The sequence below is a fragment of the Capricornis sumatraensis genome, chromosome 4 (genome assembly GCF_032405125.1).
Source record: "Capricornis sumatraensis isolate serow.1 chromosome 4, serow.2, whole genome shotgun sequence".
Classification (NCBI taxonomy): domain Eukaryota; kingdom Metazoa; phylum Chordata; class Mammalia; order Artiodactyla; family Bovidae; genus Capricornis; species Capricornis sumatraensis.
In genome coordinates, this window is record NC_091072.1 from 83,102,587 (window position 1) to 83,122,354 (window position 19,768).

The 19,768-nt window shown below is 40.3% G+C and overlaps 1 protein-coding gene across 2 annotated transcripts in view; it reads left to right on the forward strand.

The window, feature by feature from the left end:
- Positions 1 to 575: 575 nt before the first annotated feature.
- The window catches only part of GXYLT1 (glucoside xylosyltransferase 1), a 47,737-nt gene continuing 28,544 nt past the window's right edge, over positions 576 to 19,768 (forward strand). The window contains exons 1-3 of one of the 2 annotated variants that reach the window (XM_068971855.1): positions 576 to 796; positions 9,437 to 9,529; positions 18,694 to 18,865. In XM_068971855.1, the coding sequence (XP_068827956.1) occupies positions 576 to 796; positions 9,437 to 9,529; positions 18,694 to 18,865 (486 nt within the window). The remainder of the gene's footprint in view (positions 797 to 9,436; positions 9,530 to 18,693; positions 18,866 to 19,768) is intronic. The other variant, XM_068971856.1, reaches the window with a different exon arrangement.

Below are 19,768 nucleotides of genomic sequence, written 5' to 3' on the forward strand. Positions count from 1 at the left end.
GCTTAATCAAGTGCCTTCTAAATACAAGGCGTTTTTCGTGCGTTAAGCAATTTAATCTTTATCACCATTCTATGATGAGGATATCATCTCCATTTCAGAGACAAAGAAACCCGCTCAGAGAATTTAGGTCGCTCAGCGTCCCAAACTACCGTGTAGCCGAACCATAATTTGAAATTGGGTCAGTTTCCTCCAACGCCCCGCTCATTTCGCCACACTTCTGCAGCGCAGTTGGGAGTTGCAGGGCTTGGGAGTCGCTCGCCCGGCAGTCCCCAGCTCCCAGAGCTCCGGGACACCCCAGCGCACCAGGCGCGCCCCGCCCTCGCGCTCAGTGCGCCGGCGCGTCGGGCCGCCAGCCCTCAGGGAGGGGCCCGCGGCGGAGGCGGGGTCAGGACGCCGGGGCGGGGTGTCGGCGCGCTGGTGAAGGTGGTGGGCAGGGAGCGGAGTGGGGCGGGTGCGAGGCCGTGGCGGAGGAGGAACTTGTTGCGCTCGCGGCTGCGCGGTGCCGCTCCCTCGGTTCCAGTTCGCCCGGGCGGGCGCGGCGACGGCGGCGGCGGCAGCAGCGCTGGGCCAGCGCGATGCGGCGCTACCTGCGCGTCGTGGTGCTGTGCCTGGCCTGCGGCTTCTGCTCGCTTCTCTACGCCTTCAGCCAGCTCGCCGTGTCCCTGGAGGAAGGAGCGGGCGGCGTTGGCGGGAAGCCGCAGGCCGCAGCGGCTTCCTGGCTTGGGGGCGATGGACGCGGAGCCGGGAGAGGGGTGGGCAGCTCGGGCTCTGCGGCGCATCACGGCCGGTCAGACAGGTACGGGCCGTTCCGTCTTGGGGGGCCGGGGGTACGGCGGCACGGGACTGGGGACTCGGCCTGGCCCGGGCTGCCCGCGAGTCCGCCTAGCGCCTCTCGCCGCCGGGCCCGCATCTCCCGCTCCTTTGCAGCCGACTCTGACCCTCTTTGCTCGTTTCCCTCCTCTTCACCCCAGGGGTGAGCTCCGTGCTGCTCTAGCCCGAGAGCACACCACGCGTTTTGCGTTTGTCTTCTAACCTGTTCCTTAGGCACAATTCAAAGCAGTTAGAAATTAATTTTCAACTCTTGACAGTTGCGTCTTCCTTTTCTTTCTTTCTTAGGATTTGTCGAAAATAAGGGGGTCCTACAAAAACCTTCTTGCTTGCTGACTAGTGGGAATTCCCTCTTGTTTCCATGGCGTTCCAGTTGAGATATTTAAACAGCCGCCTGGCGCCCTGGTTCAGCTTTCCGCCTCCCTCCTAAATGAGGCGTCTAAATTTCCTGTTAACGCTTAAATTTTTCATCATTAGCCGATCAGCTAAATCTGGAGAGAGCATTTTCTGCTGATTGTGAGTTTTTCTTTAGGAAACAATCGATCTATTGTGAAACTCAGAGCAAGTTAAGAAGAATAAGCGATACTTAACATACGTCTTTTGTGAGTTGGGATAGAGGTGTCTTTCTTTAAAAAAAGGAATTTTAAAAGCACAGTGACTTAAGTGGATTTACACAAATCACTGTCAGAGTTGGAATCAGTACGAGGTTTAAATGGAAAAAAGAATGCAACGCATTACGAATGCTTAACAAAATCTGAGCGCTCCCACTTCCTTGAAAAAGAGGCTCCTCCATTTGTGGGCAACTCTCTTACTCCGAGTACTCTTTTAGTAAGAGGCAAAGGCTGCTTTGATCGGATAAAATATCGGATTGGTAGGAGGAGGGAGCGCAGGTCAGCTGTAGACTGTTGAAGGTTCTTCTCAAAGTTGATGGCCATTCCTAAAATGAAAAGGAACGTTTAGGCAGAGGAGCAGCACGGAAAAGCCGGACTGTCGTGTTTTCACCCTGTGACTTGATTACAAGGGCTCTGTTCATAAAAGCAGAACTACTTTCCAGAGCCAGGTTTGTCACTGCCATTATCTGTCCTGGGAGAGGCAGTGACCGAAGATCCGGACGACTCATGAGAAGCTGGTCGAAGTCTGTTTTGTTCCTGTGAAGCATTTAAAGTTAAGGGAAGGAAACTGTTTTTGTATTGGGGAGAATTGAAAAGAAGAAACATTTTTGTCAAAACATTGAATGAAATTGAACCATGATATTAGCATTTCAATTTGATAGAATAACATGCATTTTTAGTGCCTTGTCTGAGATACTTAAATATTCTATGACAAATTTTTATAAACTGTATTTGCTTGGCTAGCTAATTTTAACAGAATTGTGTTATTTGAAATTCAGAAAATAAGCGCTTCAGTTTTAAAAGATATTTTATAGACCCATTACTGAAATCTGAAGTTTGATGTGTCAGAACCAACTAAAAGCTTTGTATTATAAGTCCTCTGAGCAGCATAACTCCATTTTAAATGAGGCATATATTTGAGTTAAAACTGAAGGTGTATCATTCTTTGTTAAAATGGTGTGAAGTACATTTCACCATGTGTGCACGCATAAGAAGGGTGAGAAGAGGAACCACATGGAAAAGCTGGATTGCTTGGATCGCACGATTTGATTACGGTCAGGAGAATTCCGAAAAGATACCAGGCTCTTTTCATTTTAGATATTATCATTTATAACATCTTTTTAGACTTCTCACAGAGTTCAGTCAATTTTTTTTGGCTCTCATCGGATATGGAGTAGGTATTAACCTGCTTCCAGTGTATAAATTGTTTAGCCAGGATGCAGAGAGCATCAATACTGGACCAGGATTAGAAACTATGTATTTTTTGCTTGCTCTGCCAGTACTCTTTCTATAAAGCTGCTGTGATAAGACTCTAGTCTAGATAGTGTTTAATCAGTGAAAAATGGGGCTATAAGGCAAGCAACATCTGTTTTTTTCTTGGTAGAGCTTGATTATCAATTACATTCTTACTTTTTTTGAAGCAGTCTTAGCTCAAAGATTAAAACTGCTATTTCTTTCTCTCATTTAAAACATGGGATCACAGTTGTATCTAATAGGTTCCATTGGTCATCCTAATAGAAAATATTCATTGCACAGTATTCCATGATAACAAAATACTTGGAAATGTCCTTTCACATTCTCAAAGTAAAAAGTCGAAAATGATGGAAACGGTTTTTAAGTGAAATTTATTATTAATTAGTCATTTTGTTTGGATCCATTATTTTGGTATTTAGAAAATGGGTAGATCTTAGTGTCAGACAAACCTGTGGTGTCTTTCTGGCCCTGATTGCTGTGAAACCTTGACCACCTTTCTGCTTTACTTTTCTCACCTGTAAAATGTAGTTTATATTTACCTTAACTAGCTCAAGTCGGTAAAGAATCCGCCTGCAGTGCAGGAGACCTGAGTTCAATTCCTGGGTCAGGACGATACCCTGGAGAAGGACATGGCAACCCACTCCAGTATTCTTGCCTGGAGAATCCCATGGACAGAGGAGCCTGGCAGGCTACAGTCTATAGGGTCTCAAGAGTCGGACTTGACTGACTAAGCACACAGCACACACACAATCAGAATTCTTAGTTGTCAGTCATCAGAACCCATTAAAACTGACAATATAGTATTATATATAGACTGTAGACTATGTATAATAGACTGCTGCTGCTGCTGAGTTGCTTCAGTCGTGTCCGACTCTGTGCGACCCCATAGACGGCAGCCCACCAGGCTCCCCCGTCCCTGGGATTCTCCAGGCAAGAACACTGGAGTGGGTTGCCATTTCCTTCTCCAAAGCATGAAAGTAAAAAGTGAAAGTGAAGTCGCTCAATTGTGTCCAACTCTTGGCGACCCCATGGACTGCAGCCCACCAGGCTCCTCTGTCCATGGGATTTTCCAGGCAAGAGTACTGGAGTTGGGGTGCCATTGCTTTCTCCTACATAATAGGCTATATATATATATATATATATATCAGAGTCTCTCTCTCTCTGTGTATATATAGTATTACATATAGACTTATATGAGTTGTTAGAAGGAATAGAATTAAAGGAAAAATGCCTGTCAGCCATAGGAACCTCAAGGGCTGAGGACTCTTTCTCTGCTGCTGTAGACAGGCTTTGTTCATGCGTCTTTCCACTTCTTACAGTGTTTCATCTCAAATCTCAAGTAAAAATTCTAGAAAAAGACTCTTTGGACTTGCTTTTCATCACGTGCCCGTCTATGGGCCAGCTGTTGTTGACTGGAATGGGGAACTCTGATTCTGTGGGCTATATCCCTTGCACATCTCTGCTGCAGACAGAATCACATGACCGGTGTGGGAGAGGAGTGGCCTCTGGGGAGGGAAGTGAGAGACTCTCTGAAGCTGCTATGGACAGACTATTACAGGTATTCGATCTGCAGCACTTAATATTAGCAGGTATCAGTAATTCTCCAGAAGGAATTAAACCATTTTGTAACTAGATTCTCAGGATGAGTTATTTCTCACATTTCACTGATGAATCCTGGTAGTGGCGAACCAAGAAACTACTATGCACTTGAGTGATACCTTTTCTGGACTGTCCTACCCTTAGTGTGAGTGACTGTTACCTTGGGAGGTAGGCACCTTACTTTCCTTTGCAGATCTGGTCAGGCCCTCAAGTTATGGTTTCTGCTGGGTCCCAGGAACACCAGTAGGGCTTTGGAAACAGACTTCAGCTTTGCCCCTTATTGACTGTGTTAACCTTGAACACATTTCCTCTTCAGTTACAAAGAGGTAAGAGTATCTATGATAACTGGGTTTTTTTGTGGGAATTGAAATAAAATAGCATGTGTAGATTACTTGGTGGTGCCTGGCACAATAAAATGATAGATAATTCAGTGATGGTTTTGATCATTTAAATTTTAAGTGATTTTTTTTTTTTTCCTTGATTTCTGACCTTTGGGGAAAATTCAGGCCCCAGTCCAGACCTACTAAACCAGAGTGCCAGGCGGTGGGGCCTGGGAATCTGTATTTTAGATATGTGCTCCAAGTTATTGTTGTAAAACCAAAGATTGATTAAACCATTGATTTAACTGGGAATCATTTGACCACTATTTTTGCACTGTTGTTTTCTAGGGGAGAATTTTCTTCCCTCTTCCTTGTGCTTATTTTTGAAGCGGAGAGGAGTTAAGCAGTGAACAGTGAAGAAGGTGGAATTATTTACTAAAGCCACTTTAAATCTTTGCTTTGTTAATGCAGCGACAGCTTATATAAAAACCAGTAACTTTGCACCTTGTATTTCAGTTCATTGAAGATTACATTTCATGTATTTGTAATGTGCTTAGCACAAACTTAACTAGTAATTAGTTATTGTTCTGTGATTTTGAAAAGTGAAAATGATTAGGCCAGTGAAAAAATGTGTATTTTTGACTTAGAAATCCTATTTTAAAACCCTAAGATTATTATCTATGTGTCATACCTGTTGGAAATACTTCCCCCAGACATGTTGACTTAAATTTGTTTTTGGAGTGTATACTATGTGAAGTTCAAAATTTAACTGTATTCAGATTGGCAGTTTTTTCTTTTCTTTTTATTTTTGTCGTGTAGAAAAACTTTCTATCAGTGGGATTTCCCACCCTCTTTTTTTTTTTTACATTTAAATCTTTAATTCAGTTTTTTTTTTTTTGGAGAGAGGATAGGTTGTACAGTGTGATGCTGACTTATTTTTTGAAATAACTGTTCATTGCCATTTGTATGTAAACAGTTCTTTCTCACTTCCTGAATATTCCTGAAACTAGATATTTAAGAAAAAGAAAACTGATTAGAGCTAGAAACTAATCTAACTTGTCTGAAGACAATTTTTAGGTAAAAATGAGTTGTGCAGGTACTTATCTTTAAATAGTGGTGGTCAGAACCATGGGAATAGTCTCCTCCAACGTGGCTGTGAGCATCTTTGTTTCTCTTGCAGTCACAGTGAAGGTATCTGTTCATGCCTTAAGGTGCATCATTGGTGAGGCACCTCATTCAGACTTCCACATTGTTAGGCTGGATATGCCTAGACATATCCCTGACTCTCCTCAGTGTGCATGGTTTTCACTAAAGCCTCATGGTTATCATGGATGTTCTGAAATGAAAAATACCTTTTCCATTTGAATTTAAAAGTATAAGTGACCTTCCACTATTGGATTTAAGTAAACTTGAAGTTTGAAAACTGTTATCATGGAGAGCATTATTACTGTTTAATGCTCTGTTTAATCTCCAGAGCGTGATGCCTCAATATTTAAAACATTTTTCAACTACTGAAATTTGTGACCTGTTTGTTTTTTTAAACTTTTGAAGTAAATGTAAGTTTACAGGAAACTTCATGGATATCCCATGTAATCTTCACTCAGTTTTTCCCCAATAGTGACATCTGACATGAGCTTGGTATAGTACCTCTATATCTGGAATGTATGTGTATGAACGTAGTGGAGTACTAGAACCCCAGAAATTGACACTGTACAGCCCATACACCATCTTCAGACATCACCAGGTTTACATGCACTTGTGTGTATGTGTAGTTTTATGATGTTTTATCAATAGGTGAAATTCATGTCACCACCCCCACAGTCAGGATACAGAATGTTTTATCATCATGGAGAGTCCCGTGCTATCCCTTGATCAGTTTGCGTCTAGACAAGCCACCTAGTTAGAAACATTAAGCCTCTGAAGTAGGAGGGTGAGCCTTAGTAAAGTTTTATTTCTGTCTGATCCACGGTGAAAAAACTTTGCATTTATGAACTTTACTGATTCTGGATATTATTACTTACTGAAGACATACCCATTTGGCTCAGCTACAGTTTTATTCCATTAAATATATTGAAGTTATCTTTTTGAATTTTGTATATCTAATGTTCCATTTTCCAGTAGTCTTAAGGCATAAAAGCAAAAGCAACTAATAGCCAGAACTTGGATAAGTCACCTTTACTTTTCCAGCATTTTAAAGATTTTTTTTCTGGCCTGAAAGTGCAAGTACTATCATTGCTAGTTTAGTTGCTTTTCCTAATTTATTGTTTGTAGTGATGGCTACTGGTATGTAATGAGTTCTCAGTATGAGTTTCTACTTTTTCCAGTCTTTAAAACCAAGTTTTCCTAAGTGAGAGAATGTAAGCTTGGGAGATAGAAACCTTAAGTAAATTATGTCTCCTCTTGCCAGCAGCACCTCAGTGTTTTACGTGTGTGTTTTTTTTTTAATAAGGAAAATGTGTACTCACTAATGCATATGTTTTATATTTTCGTTAAAGACAGAAAACATTCTTCCTATAAACTGTGTTTTCTGACATTGAATTATTATCAAGAAACTTAGGTAAAATGACATTTTTCCCCCCTGATTTATCTGCATTAATCAGTTTACAATGGTTACATGTTCCAGCAATTCCTCTTGTAGGAATACGTACTCACACTCAAGAGAATTGCAAACATATGTTCACCTTAAAATTGTACATGAATCTTCATAAAAGCATTATGTATAATAGCCAAAACTATCAATGACCCAAATATTCACTAATATAAGAATGGATAAAGAAAATGTGGTATATCTATTCATTTATAAAAGGGAGTATTATTTGGCCACCAAAAGGAATGAAATGTGCTGATAAGTGCCACAGTGGGTGAACCTTGAAAATAAGCTAAGTGAAAAAAAGTCAGACTCAAAAAGCCACATACTAATGATTCCATTTATCTATGGAGACAGAAAATAAATGTGTGATTCCTTAGGGCTAAGGGATTGAGTAATGCAAGTTAAGGCAGAAAATGGTGTTAATACATAATTTCAGATAATCATTTTTACAGAAAAACAGTCATTTTCTTGAGACTTCATTTTCTACTGTTGGAGGATTTGACAAGAGATGGAATAACTAGCTTCCTTCCTTAAATAAAGGTGTTGTTTATAAATAAATCGTGGACTTGAAAGAAAGTTTGATAATGTCTGTATCTGAAAGATAGGGATACCTATTTGAACAGTTTTGTTTTGAGGCTTAAATGGACGTGAAAGCTCTTGAGTCTGGAAAAAAATCTCAGTTGTTGCCGCTTCTGAGCCTAAGGAAATGCAAAAGTTAAAAACTAGATGACCACACCTGGAAGGGGACAAACGTAAATTTCCTTATCAAGTTGTTCATTTTACTGATCTGTACACGTTTTCTTTTTCTTATTTTTTAACCATTTAAGATATGTTAATGTTTTATGCTGTGCTTGAGAATGCTGCCCCTTTCAAGAAAAACCACATTACAATGTCAGTTTTTTCCCATTGATTTAAAATTCTGATTTAGTTCTTTGTGCAGTAGTATACATAATTACTTAGGCAGGGTTTTAAAAACTACTAGTGCCTGGCCCTGGGGAAGGGGATAGCACCCCACTCCAGTCCTCTTGCCTGGAAAATCCCATGGACGGAGGAGCCTGGTGGGCTGCAGTCCATGGGGTCGCGAAGAGTCGGACACGACTGAGCAACTTCACTTTCACTTTTCACTTTCATGCATTGGGGAAGGAAACGGCAACCCACTCCAGCGTTCTTGCCTGGAGAATCCCAGGGATGGGGGAGCCTGGTGGGCTGCCGTCTATGGGGTCGCACAGAGTTGGACACGACTGAAGCGACTTAGCAGCAGCAGTGCCTGGCCCTGTTTTCAGAGTTTCTGATTTGACAGGTCTGGTGTAGGGGTCTCTGGTGATTTCACTGTGTGTCCTGGATCTGAGACCCCCCTGTCTTAACCTGTTGGCATTTGTGAGAGGCGGACTCAGTGATCTTGCAAATATGACATTTCATAGACCTTTCACTGTAAGAACAGTCACTTAATTGAATTCATGATGATGGGACATGGTTTAGTGACTCTGGCTTCATACTTGCTTACTTTAGTAAACTCAGGCTTCCACTGTCCTGAATTACCAGCTAGACTATTGTTTTGAGAAGAAATAACAATGAAAATACATACATTTTGTATTGTAAGTAGCTGCTGTTTTGTGTGTGGTTTCTTTTTTTTAGCTCCAACCTGCAGTCTAAGAAGAAATGTGATCCTCCTGTTTAGCTTGTGAAATACAGTGAAGCTGAGATAAGTGTAGAAAAGTGAAACTGAACTGTGAATATAAGCATGATTTCTTATTTCCCACTTAAAACATCATATGTGTAGCTTGGATTCAAGATTAGTTTAAAAGCATTTAAAGATCTTTTTCCATTCTACCAGCATTTGTGGCTTAAATTTTGCTTCAGGATAAGCAGATGTTTTGTTTGGCTGAAATGGATTTTTTTTCTAGGGGGAATGTGTGCAGTTCATGAAGGAAAATTTTAGAAGTATGCCAGTATTTTCTGTGTCACCTGAGAAGGAGATCTTATTATATATTAGAGAATTCATGACTAAAATCTTTCCAGTCTGCAGTATTTTCTGCCTAAAAGTTTCACAGTTCTGTTTAAAATAGTGGTACCCTAAGGGAGAAATCAATTTCCAGAAATCCTCATTACCATAGCAGGTTGGATTTGCAGTTTTGTTGCTGTAAAATAGAACAGTAAGTTTTTATGTTATTGAGTAAATTCTTTGTTAGTTTTAAGCCTGAATACTCACATAGGTTTCTGTCTCACTCTGTTAGGTGTAAAGAGTTCTCTCTGTGTTACTGGAATCCCTATTGGATGCTGCCCTCTGATGTTTGTGGAATGAACTGCTTTTGGGAAGCGGCCTTTAGGTAGGCACTTAATATTTAATTGGTAGGTCAGTGTAGGTAAGATCAGATAGTAGATAATACATTTTTAACTGTAACAGGTCAGGAAAAGGTTTCTTTTCTTGTAATCTAATATTATCATAAAAGTAAGTAATTCATTTTCTGATTAGGTTTTCTTTTTTTTCCCACTTTGAAGTAGTTATGACCAATTTTTAAATCCATACTTTGCGTGAAATGCTCTAAAATTTTTTAGATGTTATTAAGATAACCCATTGTTCATAGAACAATTTATGGTCTAATTTTAGGTAATAGGTGATAAAATGATAAACAGATATTGAATATAGACTTCCACTGACATTTACAGGCATATGGCATTTATCTAATTTAAAGCTGGTATACTAAAAAAAATTTGTAGGTAGATGGAGACAACTGGGGAAGGGTTAAGTTGGTCATTAGCAGAGGGATTGAATATTTGGGAATGGGAGGAAAAAGACAAATGTACAATGAAGAAGCAAATGATGTGACAATGTTTATTGACCCTTTTTAAAAAAGCTTTTGAAGAGTGTGGCTTTGTTCACTTATCAGGATAATGAAGGCACAGGGTTGGCTGACTCTCTGGTACCTCCTGCTTCTCACCCTCAATGAGGGACACAATTGTTGGTAGAAATGGAATGTCAGACTCTGAGATAGCGGCAGGAGGAGAGTGAGCTAATAGCCTGAAATGCCCTCCCCAAGAGTAACATTGTTTTGTGATTCATTTGAATTTTAATTGTGCTCATTCCATTTGCCAGGCACAGTGCTGGATGGTAAGAATCAGACTGAGTCTGGTTAACATGGCCCTGTCCTTCTGGAGCTTACATTCTGATGGAAGCTTCAGATCTGAGATTATAGTAGAGGGTGACAAGTTATAGCCAAGATGATGGGAGAAGCAGGTGGTCATCAGATGGGATTATCTTAAGGCATTAAGGAAGGCTTTTTGGAGGGGTTGACTACATGATGAACAGGAAATAGCCAGGCTTAAGGACAGGAGGTGATATATTCCAGGTGGGAAGAACTGCATTCTTAATCAATACTAGTAGTGTGTATTTTTAAATTCTTATAGTGCAGGTATATTATGCAGCCCACAAACAACTGGGAAGAGATCGTTGAAATCAAATATTTTAATCTGGTTGCTATAGAAAAGATTGGATGAATGAAATTCTAATATGGGTCAGTCAAGTCAGATTATGTAAACTTGTAAGAATTAACTTTTAAAAATAATCTTACCATTCAGCTAGTTCATAATTTTGGAGAGTAGGAGCTCCATATTTTTCCTTCTTTAAAGAGTTTGCTAATGAATAGAGTATTGACAAGCTCCACTTGTTATCTCTGGTCTTGTGACATAAATCTATTCACTCTGAAAGCTGGGTAAGCCCCTGTATTCTCTGATTTATACAACCCAGACCCTTTTGTAAGTTCTGGCATGAGTAATAATCTTCCGACTCCTTTACTGCAGGAGCAGCCTAGAGAAGCTGACCTAATCTGAATCCTGGAGCTCTGCTTAATATTCCTATTGTTTGAGCCTCTCCAACTCATTATTTCCCCAACACTCCCATGTATTCCCTGGAAGGAATTCCATGTGGATGGATACATGATATTGCAAACCTTGTGCTTTTTACCGTCCTAAATTGGAGATTTTAATAGTTATACATCCAAAGTGTAATTCTGAAACCATTTTAGATGCAGGTGTGCATTTTACTATATGTGTACATATATGTATATGTACATATTACTGTAACATACCGTTACATGTATCGTATCATGTAAAATCTCTTAAACTGAGCGTATGATCAGGCCAGCCAAGATGGCTTGTTCTTTTGCTCTCTGTACATTCCCTCTCCGCCACTGCCCACTTTACGTTCACCCTACTCACATGACTGACCTTCCTGTGAACTTGCCCCTAAACGGACTAGTGAGTGTTCTAACATTTAAATCAGAACATCTCCTCTATGATAGCTTATCAAAGGGATGGTAAGAGGCCTACCCCTCTACTGGTTTCCCTGGTAAACAGTGAGCCAACCTGAGGTCAGTTCTCGATAACTGGTGATCGTTCCTTCCCCAGAGGCAGACACTGCTGCCTGTCCTCTGCACACGGTGGGGTGTTGTTGCAGGGCCTTGCCTCCTACGTGTAAACTCCCCTTGTCCATTAAGCCACTGATGTCCCAGTCGCCTGACTCCAGCCTCCTCCTCCTGTCTTGGAACTGAGCGAGTACAGGCTTGCAGGCCTGCATGCTGCAGTCCAGCACGTGTAGTTTCTTGCTTTAAACTTGGGAATCCCATATTTATTTGGCCTGTTCAAACTGGCAGACAAGCCAAAGTGCTGTACAGCTGCTGTGTCATTCTCAGGCTCCATTTCAGTATTTAATTAACACCGCGTTTCGGCCTGACTCGAGAGCTTCTCCACCCACCTAGGAAAACATCTTGGAAATCCCCTCTGCCAACATTAGGAGTCCCGTCTTGTCTGGCAGCAGTGGGCCCTCAGCTGGCACCGTTTTCTCCTCCTCAGACTTGTCTCAGAGTTCCCAGTTTGAATTCTTTATATATTTTGATCTTTTCTGGAGGGTTAATTCCTCCCAATTGATTTATTATACAGTGATCATAAAGTAACATCAGTTCAGTGGCTCAGCCCTGTCTGACTTTTTGCAACCCCATGGACTGCTAAAAGTAACATAAAAACCCCCAAATCTCTAGGACACCCACCACCAGTGTTTTGTCCATTTCGTGCATGTGCTTTTGGTAATTTGTATCTGCATCTGAGTGTTTGCTGGCTGACTGTGCCCCAGTGCTCACAGCTCGTCTCCCACCTCTGTCCTTGAAACAACAAGTACGAAGTCCCTACAGCACCTGCTTCCAGCCCTTTCCCTTCAAGCATCCTTCCTTTATTTTTTTTCTTCACCAGCAAGCATTTATAAGAGTATCTTCTGGCTTTACTTCCTTAAAAAAAACAAAACAAAAAGCCACCTTCTCACCCCAACTGTGAGCAGCACCCGCTTCTGACCCGAGGTCACCTCTGATGTTGGAATTGTTCTGAGGCCTCGTCTGCCTCCTTGTTACCCCTTCCTCTGTCTTCCTTTCAGTGCTGTCTCCATCTCTGGCTCTTGAGACCAGTGTCCCAGGGTTTGTTTCTCTCTGCCTCTGGACTCCTTAGGACTCTGCTCTTTCCCTGCTCCCTGGATGGTCACGGGATCACCTGTTTATTTGGTCTCTTCATCAGAGCTCTTTGCTGGCTCCCGAGGCGTGTTTGCAGCTGCACTGGGGTGATTTTTGCCTGCTGACTCGTTGTGGCTCATCACGCCTCCCCTCTTCTGGGTTTTGTATCTTCATGCGCCGTGGACGTTGCACGTGTCAGTCGACAGTGACTATTCCTGCTCGTCTCCTTTCTTGCCCGCGCTCTTGCCAGCCTGCTCCTTTCCCTGCCTGAACTCCCATGCCATCCCTGCTCATCCAGCCACTGTGATCTCACTTCCTGCCCACCTCTTCTTCCTTCTCTGTATCCTCTCGCTTAGCCGTACCTGCTCCATCTCCTGTGGTTGTGAATTGTTACCCATTTCAAGAAGTGCTGGCTTTGTAGACGGACACCAAGGATTGCTCATTATTTAAGCCCCATTATTTAGCCAGGTGCTTGGCAACCAGTAAACGACTAGTAATAATTTCCCCCAGCATTTCCAGACTTCAGGTTAGATGTTTGTGCAGTAAGCCCTCTTAGCAACCTCAATTGTTTTCTAGTTAAGCAGTTACCATGCTTTCTGTTTAAATCTTTAAAAAAATCTGTTCTTCACAACAGGCTGTAAATTGTATGAGGTTCAGATCGTGGCTTTCTGGCTTATCCCATGTCTAGCATGTGAAAGGAGTTCAAATATTACAAAGAATGGATAATCCCTTGTGTTCTAAAAATTATACAGATTTAAGCCTGCACCAGCATTGTGTGTCACCATAACTTTAGCATTCATTATTGGGAATCATAGTTTTGCCACCTGTTAGAATAAAATGATATTTTATTATTGATTTATATTCATTGATTATTTCTTGAATATATTTCTGTATTTGTTTATCTTTTAAAAGTTTTGTTTGCATTGTCTGTATTGATATTTACCTGTTTGGTTTTTAATGCTTACTTTATGAACTCTAAGAATATATACTCTACTTTTGACATTGATTACAAATCTTTACCTAATCAGTTTAATTTTAAAATTTTAGTTATCTTTTCATTATATAATCTCTTAATTTAAATATTATTAAATGACTTGAGCTTTTAAAATATTTAATCTTTCTCTTTATGATGGGAATTGATTTTCAGTTCATAGTGTCTGTGTATTACCTCAGCTGTTATCTTGAGTGGTTCCATACTAGTTTTAAGAGGTACATTTTTACAGACTATTTAAAATTGTATTTTAACAGTTAATACTTCATATTGAATTTTTAGATTTTTTAATGCTTTACATAAAACCTTGCAGAGTTTTTTTTGCAAAGAATTGTATTTTATCCTGAGAGTGATTCATGCGTGCTGCATGTTAAGCTGCTTCAGTCGTGTCTGACTATTTGCGACCCCATGGACTGTAGCCCGCCAGGCTCTACTGTCCCTGGGATTCTCTAGGCAAGAATACTGGAGTGGGTTGCCATGCCTTTTTCCAAAAGTGATTTATATACAACCTTTAAAGTAGTTTTACCTAGTATGATAATTCACTACAACTCTTTTTCTCTATAGTAAGAAGAAAAACTTTTTTTTAAAAGGTTACACATGAAGGAAATTATCATTAGTGTTTCTGAGTATAGTTTTCCAGTTTTGTTCAACTGCAAATTTTAAAAATTATTTCATGGTAGTTATTTTTTTAGTTTGAGGAGAATGTTACCAGAAATGTAATTTACTTACCTTAAATTTATGTACTTCGTTATAATGCTAATTCCTAGTCTAAATCTTATTGTACGTTGTTTTCTTTTATAGAGAAGACACTAATTTAATTATAGACTAGAAGAACACACTGGAAGCTTTCAGTGTGGCCTAATTTTTTAAAAAGAGAGGGAAAGTTGTTAATCCTTTATAACAGGAATGTTACTTAAAATAAGTCTGTTCTTCAAGGCTTGTAAGTATATTTATAGTATTTATATTAGAATTTTCATCTAAAACATTGTTAACTTTTTTTCCTAGATTCCTCCTCTCAACTTTCTACTTTGATAAGTTTTCACATCTACAGAGGTTGTAAGAATAGCAGCGTGGGCACGCTTACCCGTCACTGGGTATTTACCTATTACTAACATTTTGCCACTTCGTTTTTGGCTGAACCATTTGAACAACAGCCATTATGACACATGGGCTTCTCAGGCGGCTCAGCAGTGAAGAATCCACCAGCAACGTGGAAGATGCGGGTTCGGTCCCTGGGTCAGGAAGATCCCCTGGAGAAGGAATTGGCAACCCATTCCAGTATTCTAGCCTGGGAAATCTCGTGAACAGAGGAGCCTGGCAGGCTACAGTCCATGGAGTCGCAAAAATCAGACACAACTGAGAGATTAAATCACCACCACCACGACAGATACCCAGCATGTATTGCCTAAGAACACGGGTATTCTCCAGTTTCACCATAACAAAATGGGCACTTCGGTTTATTTAACACTGACAATATGTGTATGTTAGTTGCCCAGTCTTGCCCAACTGTTTGCGACCCCATGGGCTATAGCTTGCCAGGCTCCTCTGTCCATGAAATTCTCCAGGCAAGAATACTGGGGTGGGTGGCCATTTCCTGCTTCAAACACTGACAATCTTGTATTTATATACTACGTATACATTTATAATACATTTATATATATTCATATCTCCTTATTTACCTATTAATGAATTTTATATCTTTGCTTCCCCATTCAAAACCCAGTCAAGGAAAATACATTACATTCAGTTATTTAAATCTATTTAGTCCCCCTTTTCTCTAGGACAATTTGCAGACTTTTTTTTGAGGGCGTGCAGGGCAGGGACATGATATTTTTGTTTTGCAGAATGTTCCTTTGTTTGAACTTGCCTGTCCGCTTGGGATCAGATTCAGGATCTTTGGCAGGAATGCTGCAGAAGAGATCCGGTGCCCTTTGGGCGTGCTGTTGGGAGGCACCTGGTGGCAGACGGTTAACATAATTGGTTGTTTGATCAGGTGGTTATGGTGGTGGTATCACATTTCTACACTGTGACAGTATCATTATCCCCTTTGTAATGTGTGGGGATAAAACCCTGATACTGTGTGGTGTTAGCATCTATTAATTATTCCTGTTCAGATCATCTACTACAAGAGTGAATGCAAAATAGTGCTTTTTGTGGTTTTCTCATTCCTTCTACATTTATTGGTTGGTATTCTTCTTTAAAGGAGAGTTCCTCCCCCGCCCTCCTTACCCTTTACCTAGTATCATTTTGGACCCATTGATTCAGTTTTTTTAATAGAATGTGTTACCCTTCATTACCGTTAAAATTGCTGTTTGTGTTCAGGTGATGCCAAATTTAGTCATGCGGTCCCTCAGGTATTAACTTTGAATTATCTGAAGGATATCTTCTAATCCTATATCTGTAGAAGAACAGAGCTGACTTTAAAATGTCCTTTTGGATAACAAATACACAGGGGTTTTCTCTTATTGACACTGTGATTAATATATAGCATATAGCACATTTTTGTAGATCCTGACAATATTAACACCATTCAGCTGGAATCAGAATTCCTTGAATGGCTACTTCCCTATTATTTCTTCAAAAATTTTAGTCATCCCTTCCTTAGTGTAGAAGCTTGCTTTAGATTTCATCCAGTTGCAGTGACTTCCCATCCCTGGGTCTAGGGATAGGGTGGTGGGCAGAGACATCTTCAAACTATGTTTTGTCTTCTCAGTTTAGATGTACTGTGTATAATGCTTTTGCTGAAAAGAGACACATAACAGAAAAGCAGATTTCATAGAAACTGGTAGAAGGAGTGCTAGCAGTATGACGAGAAGTCTTGCTGCAGTGCTTGAGAGCCAGAGTCCCTGGGACTGACTCAGAGGGACTGTTTTTTCATGAAGAACATTTGACTTGTTTTTCTTGAGAAGGCTTATTCTGCTTCTTGTCTCTGTATGTAGAGAGTTCTCTGCAAAGTGGCACATGCTGCTTACTGTCTAAGTCTCTAGGCTTTTTATCTTTGGAACAGGATCGAGTTATGGCCAGGTGGGTAATTCGAGCCCATTATAGATTCTCAAATCTTGGTCATCATGAGGAACAGGATCTGGAGGCATTTATCAGAAAGATGAGACAGTTTAGAGCTCTGTGAAATTGTTGAGTGTCTTGATTGCCCTGGTTTCTGCTTGTGTTATGTGACTTCCACTGCTTAGAGATGAACTGGGTTCACGTGCCTTTGTTTAGATATAGGAAGTGGGTGGTCTCCCCTCTGATAGGGATCCAGTGTTAAACACTGACGGGCTCAACAGAAAAGAGGGGAATGGATAGAGGGTGCAGACAAGGAAGGAGGTTCTGTTGCTTCCTAATTGCTATCAGTACAGAAGAACAGAGCTTTCAAAAGGCCCAGGCTTAGGCTACACCTTATGTATGAGAGAGGTGGCATAGTGGGTGGGTGGGGAAAGGCTGGCCTCTCTGTGACCCTGTAACAGAAGGAGCTTGGATGACTGGATAGCCACATGCAAAACTGTGCAGTTGTCCCCTCTTGAGACCACTCATAAAAATCAGTTCCTGGTAGATTGATATAAGTTTTAAAAGCAAGATATGTACCTGATATCTTAATCTTATTAATAGTCTTAATAACTTGATGAATGAGATATCAGCACCATTTCTTGAACAGTAAATATTCTTCTTCTAAGAATACCACTTTATATGTGACTTCTCCATTTACCACCTTTAACAAAGTGGTGTAATAATGTTTAACTTTGTCAATTATCTGGGTGAAATTTCATTTTCTTAAAAGTGATTTTTGTTGTTTGTTTTTAAAGAGCTTCACCTTTAGAATAATCAGCCCATTAAGGGTAAGGTATCAAGGTTATGAGTTTCAGTCTCCCAGTTGAGGGATTAGGGAAGGAAATCACCCCTTTTTTTTCTAGGAGGTGAGTATTCTGTGCTGAAGGCTGACAGTTACCAGTAATTATGTATACAAGAGAAATGAACCTGTTTTCAGGCCTCAGGAACCCAGTAAGACCAGAAAAGCATCAGTTTCAACTGCTGTCTTAGGTGTCTCTGGACCCTTAACAAACAAGCTTGTTAATAGGAATGGACAGATGCACAGTAAAAGCAGGAGCACGTTTTATATAAATATTTCCAGGCTTAATTTTTTATAATGTTAATATAAATAATTGGTATAATTATTTAAAAGGATAAAAAATAGTATAATTCCAAATGTTTAATGTTAAAACATTAAGATATATGAATTTAATATTTGGGCCTACCTGGCTTAGTGGTAAAGAATCCACCTGCCCAAGGCAAGAGATGCAGAAGACATGAGCTCAGTCCCTGGGTTGGGAAGATCCCCTGGAGGAGGATGGTAACCTACTGCAGTATTCTTGCCTGGGAAATCCCATGGACAGAGGAGCCTGGAGGGCTGTAGTCCATGGGGTTGCAAAGAGTCAGACATGAGTGAGCACACACACATGCATGCATGTTTTATATGGTCAGTTATTTGTATTTAATTTTATTTAGCATATTTTCTCTTTTCTGATATCCTCATCAGTTGAGTAAATATCCATGAATAAGATTTTCTTCAGAAAACAGTTCTGGGTCCACTCTGACACATGCAAACGTGAATACTCAAAAGATTCCAAAGTCCTGTGCTAATAAGCAATGTAACTGCAATAATTTTAGCCTGTAAAATTAAGAAAAATGATTGGTCACCTGTCCCTGCTACTTAGTAATATATACATACAACTATTAATGTTAAACAATATAATTTCTAATCCCCTTTTACATTTTACAAAAAGGATCTCTAACCAAAAACTGAAGTCAATAAAGTGATTTTGTTATATACATATATTCTTTTTCATATTCTTTCCATTATGGTTTATTGCAGGATATTGGATATAATTCCTTCTGCTATACAGTAGGACCTTATTGTTCAAACCTAAGTCTTTGAACACAGTCAGAATACCATGTTGTTAACATGTTACCCTGTACTAAAACTGTTGGAAAATGTGGTTATCTTTTCTATCAGGTATGGTGTGAAAATGCAGCCCATTGAGAGAGTGCACCTAGCCGTGGTTGCCTGCGGGGAAAGACTGGAAGAAACTGTAACCATGTTGAAGTCAGCGCTCATCTTTAGCATCAAACCTCTTCAGTTCCATATTTTTGCTGAAGATCAACTGCATGATAGTTTTAAAGGCATAGTGAGTATTTGAGACTTAGGTCTGTAGAGTTGAATATTTAACATACACTATAGTAAAATGTTGAACAAAAATATTTATCCTGCAGCTCTGCCCTCTTAGAGTGGGGACTGCTCCCTGCTGCCACTTTTGTTGGTGCATCCAGACCTGGGGTTTAAGAAGAAGGCTTATCTCTGTGAAGGAGTTAGGCTGCTTAGTCCTACTTAGTCCTTTGCCAAGCATGGGGGTTTTGTTTTACTAACTGTAGTTCCAGGATGTTTTGACTGAGAAGTCCTGTGTCTTAATTGTGTTCCCATCCTTGAGTTGAGACTGCGTCAGTCAGAGTGTGCACAAGGTTTTGATTCTGTTTTGAGTGGGGGGAACTTTTAATTGATAATATGGAGGGAAGTGACTTCTCGCTCTGATAGTAATGTTTTTTATTTTGGTTTTGCATTAGTTGTAGTCAGTTTGGCTGTAATGGCAGAAAACCCCAAATGTCTTAAAAACATAGAAGTTTGCAGGAAGTCTGTGTTACGTGGCAGCCCTGTGTTTTCAGGGATTCTGCTCTTTTTTCTCTCATGTGGCTGAGCCATCTTTAACATAGGACTTCTACCTCATGATCCAGGATGGCTGCTCAAGCTCCAGTCATCACACTCATATCCTAGCCAACATGATGTAAAAAGAAGTGAAGAAGGGTGTTCTCCTTTCTAAGGAGACTTTCTAGAAGTCGCATAGGATGTTCCTGCCAGTATATCATTGGTCTGATCTTAGTCATGTGACCATATCTAACTACTTGTGAAGATTGAAAATATACTCTTTTAATTAGGACCACTGCATTATCTTAACAAAAGAAAATTACTATGCAAGAAGAAGAGAACACATAAATATAGAAGGGAGAACACACACAAAATGAAAATTCCCCAGAAA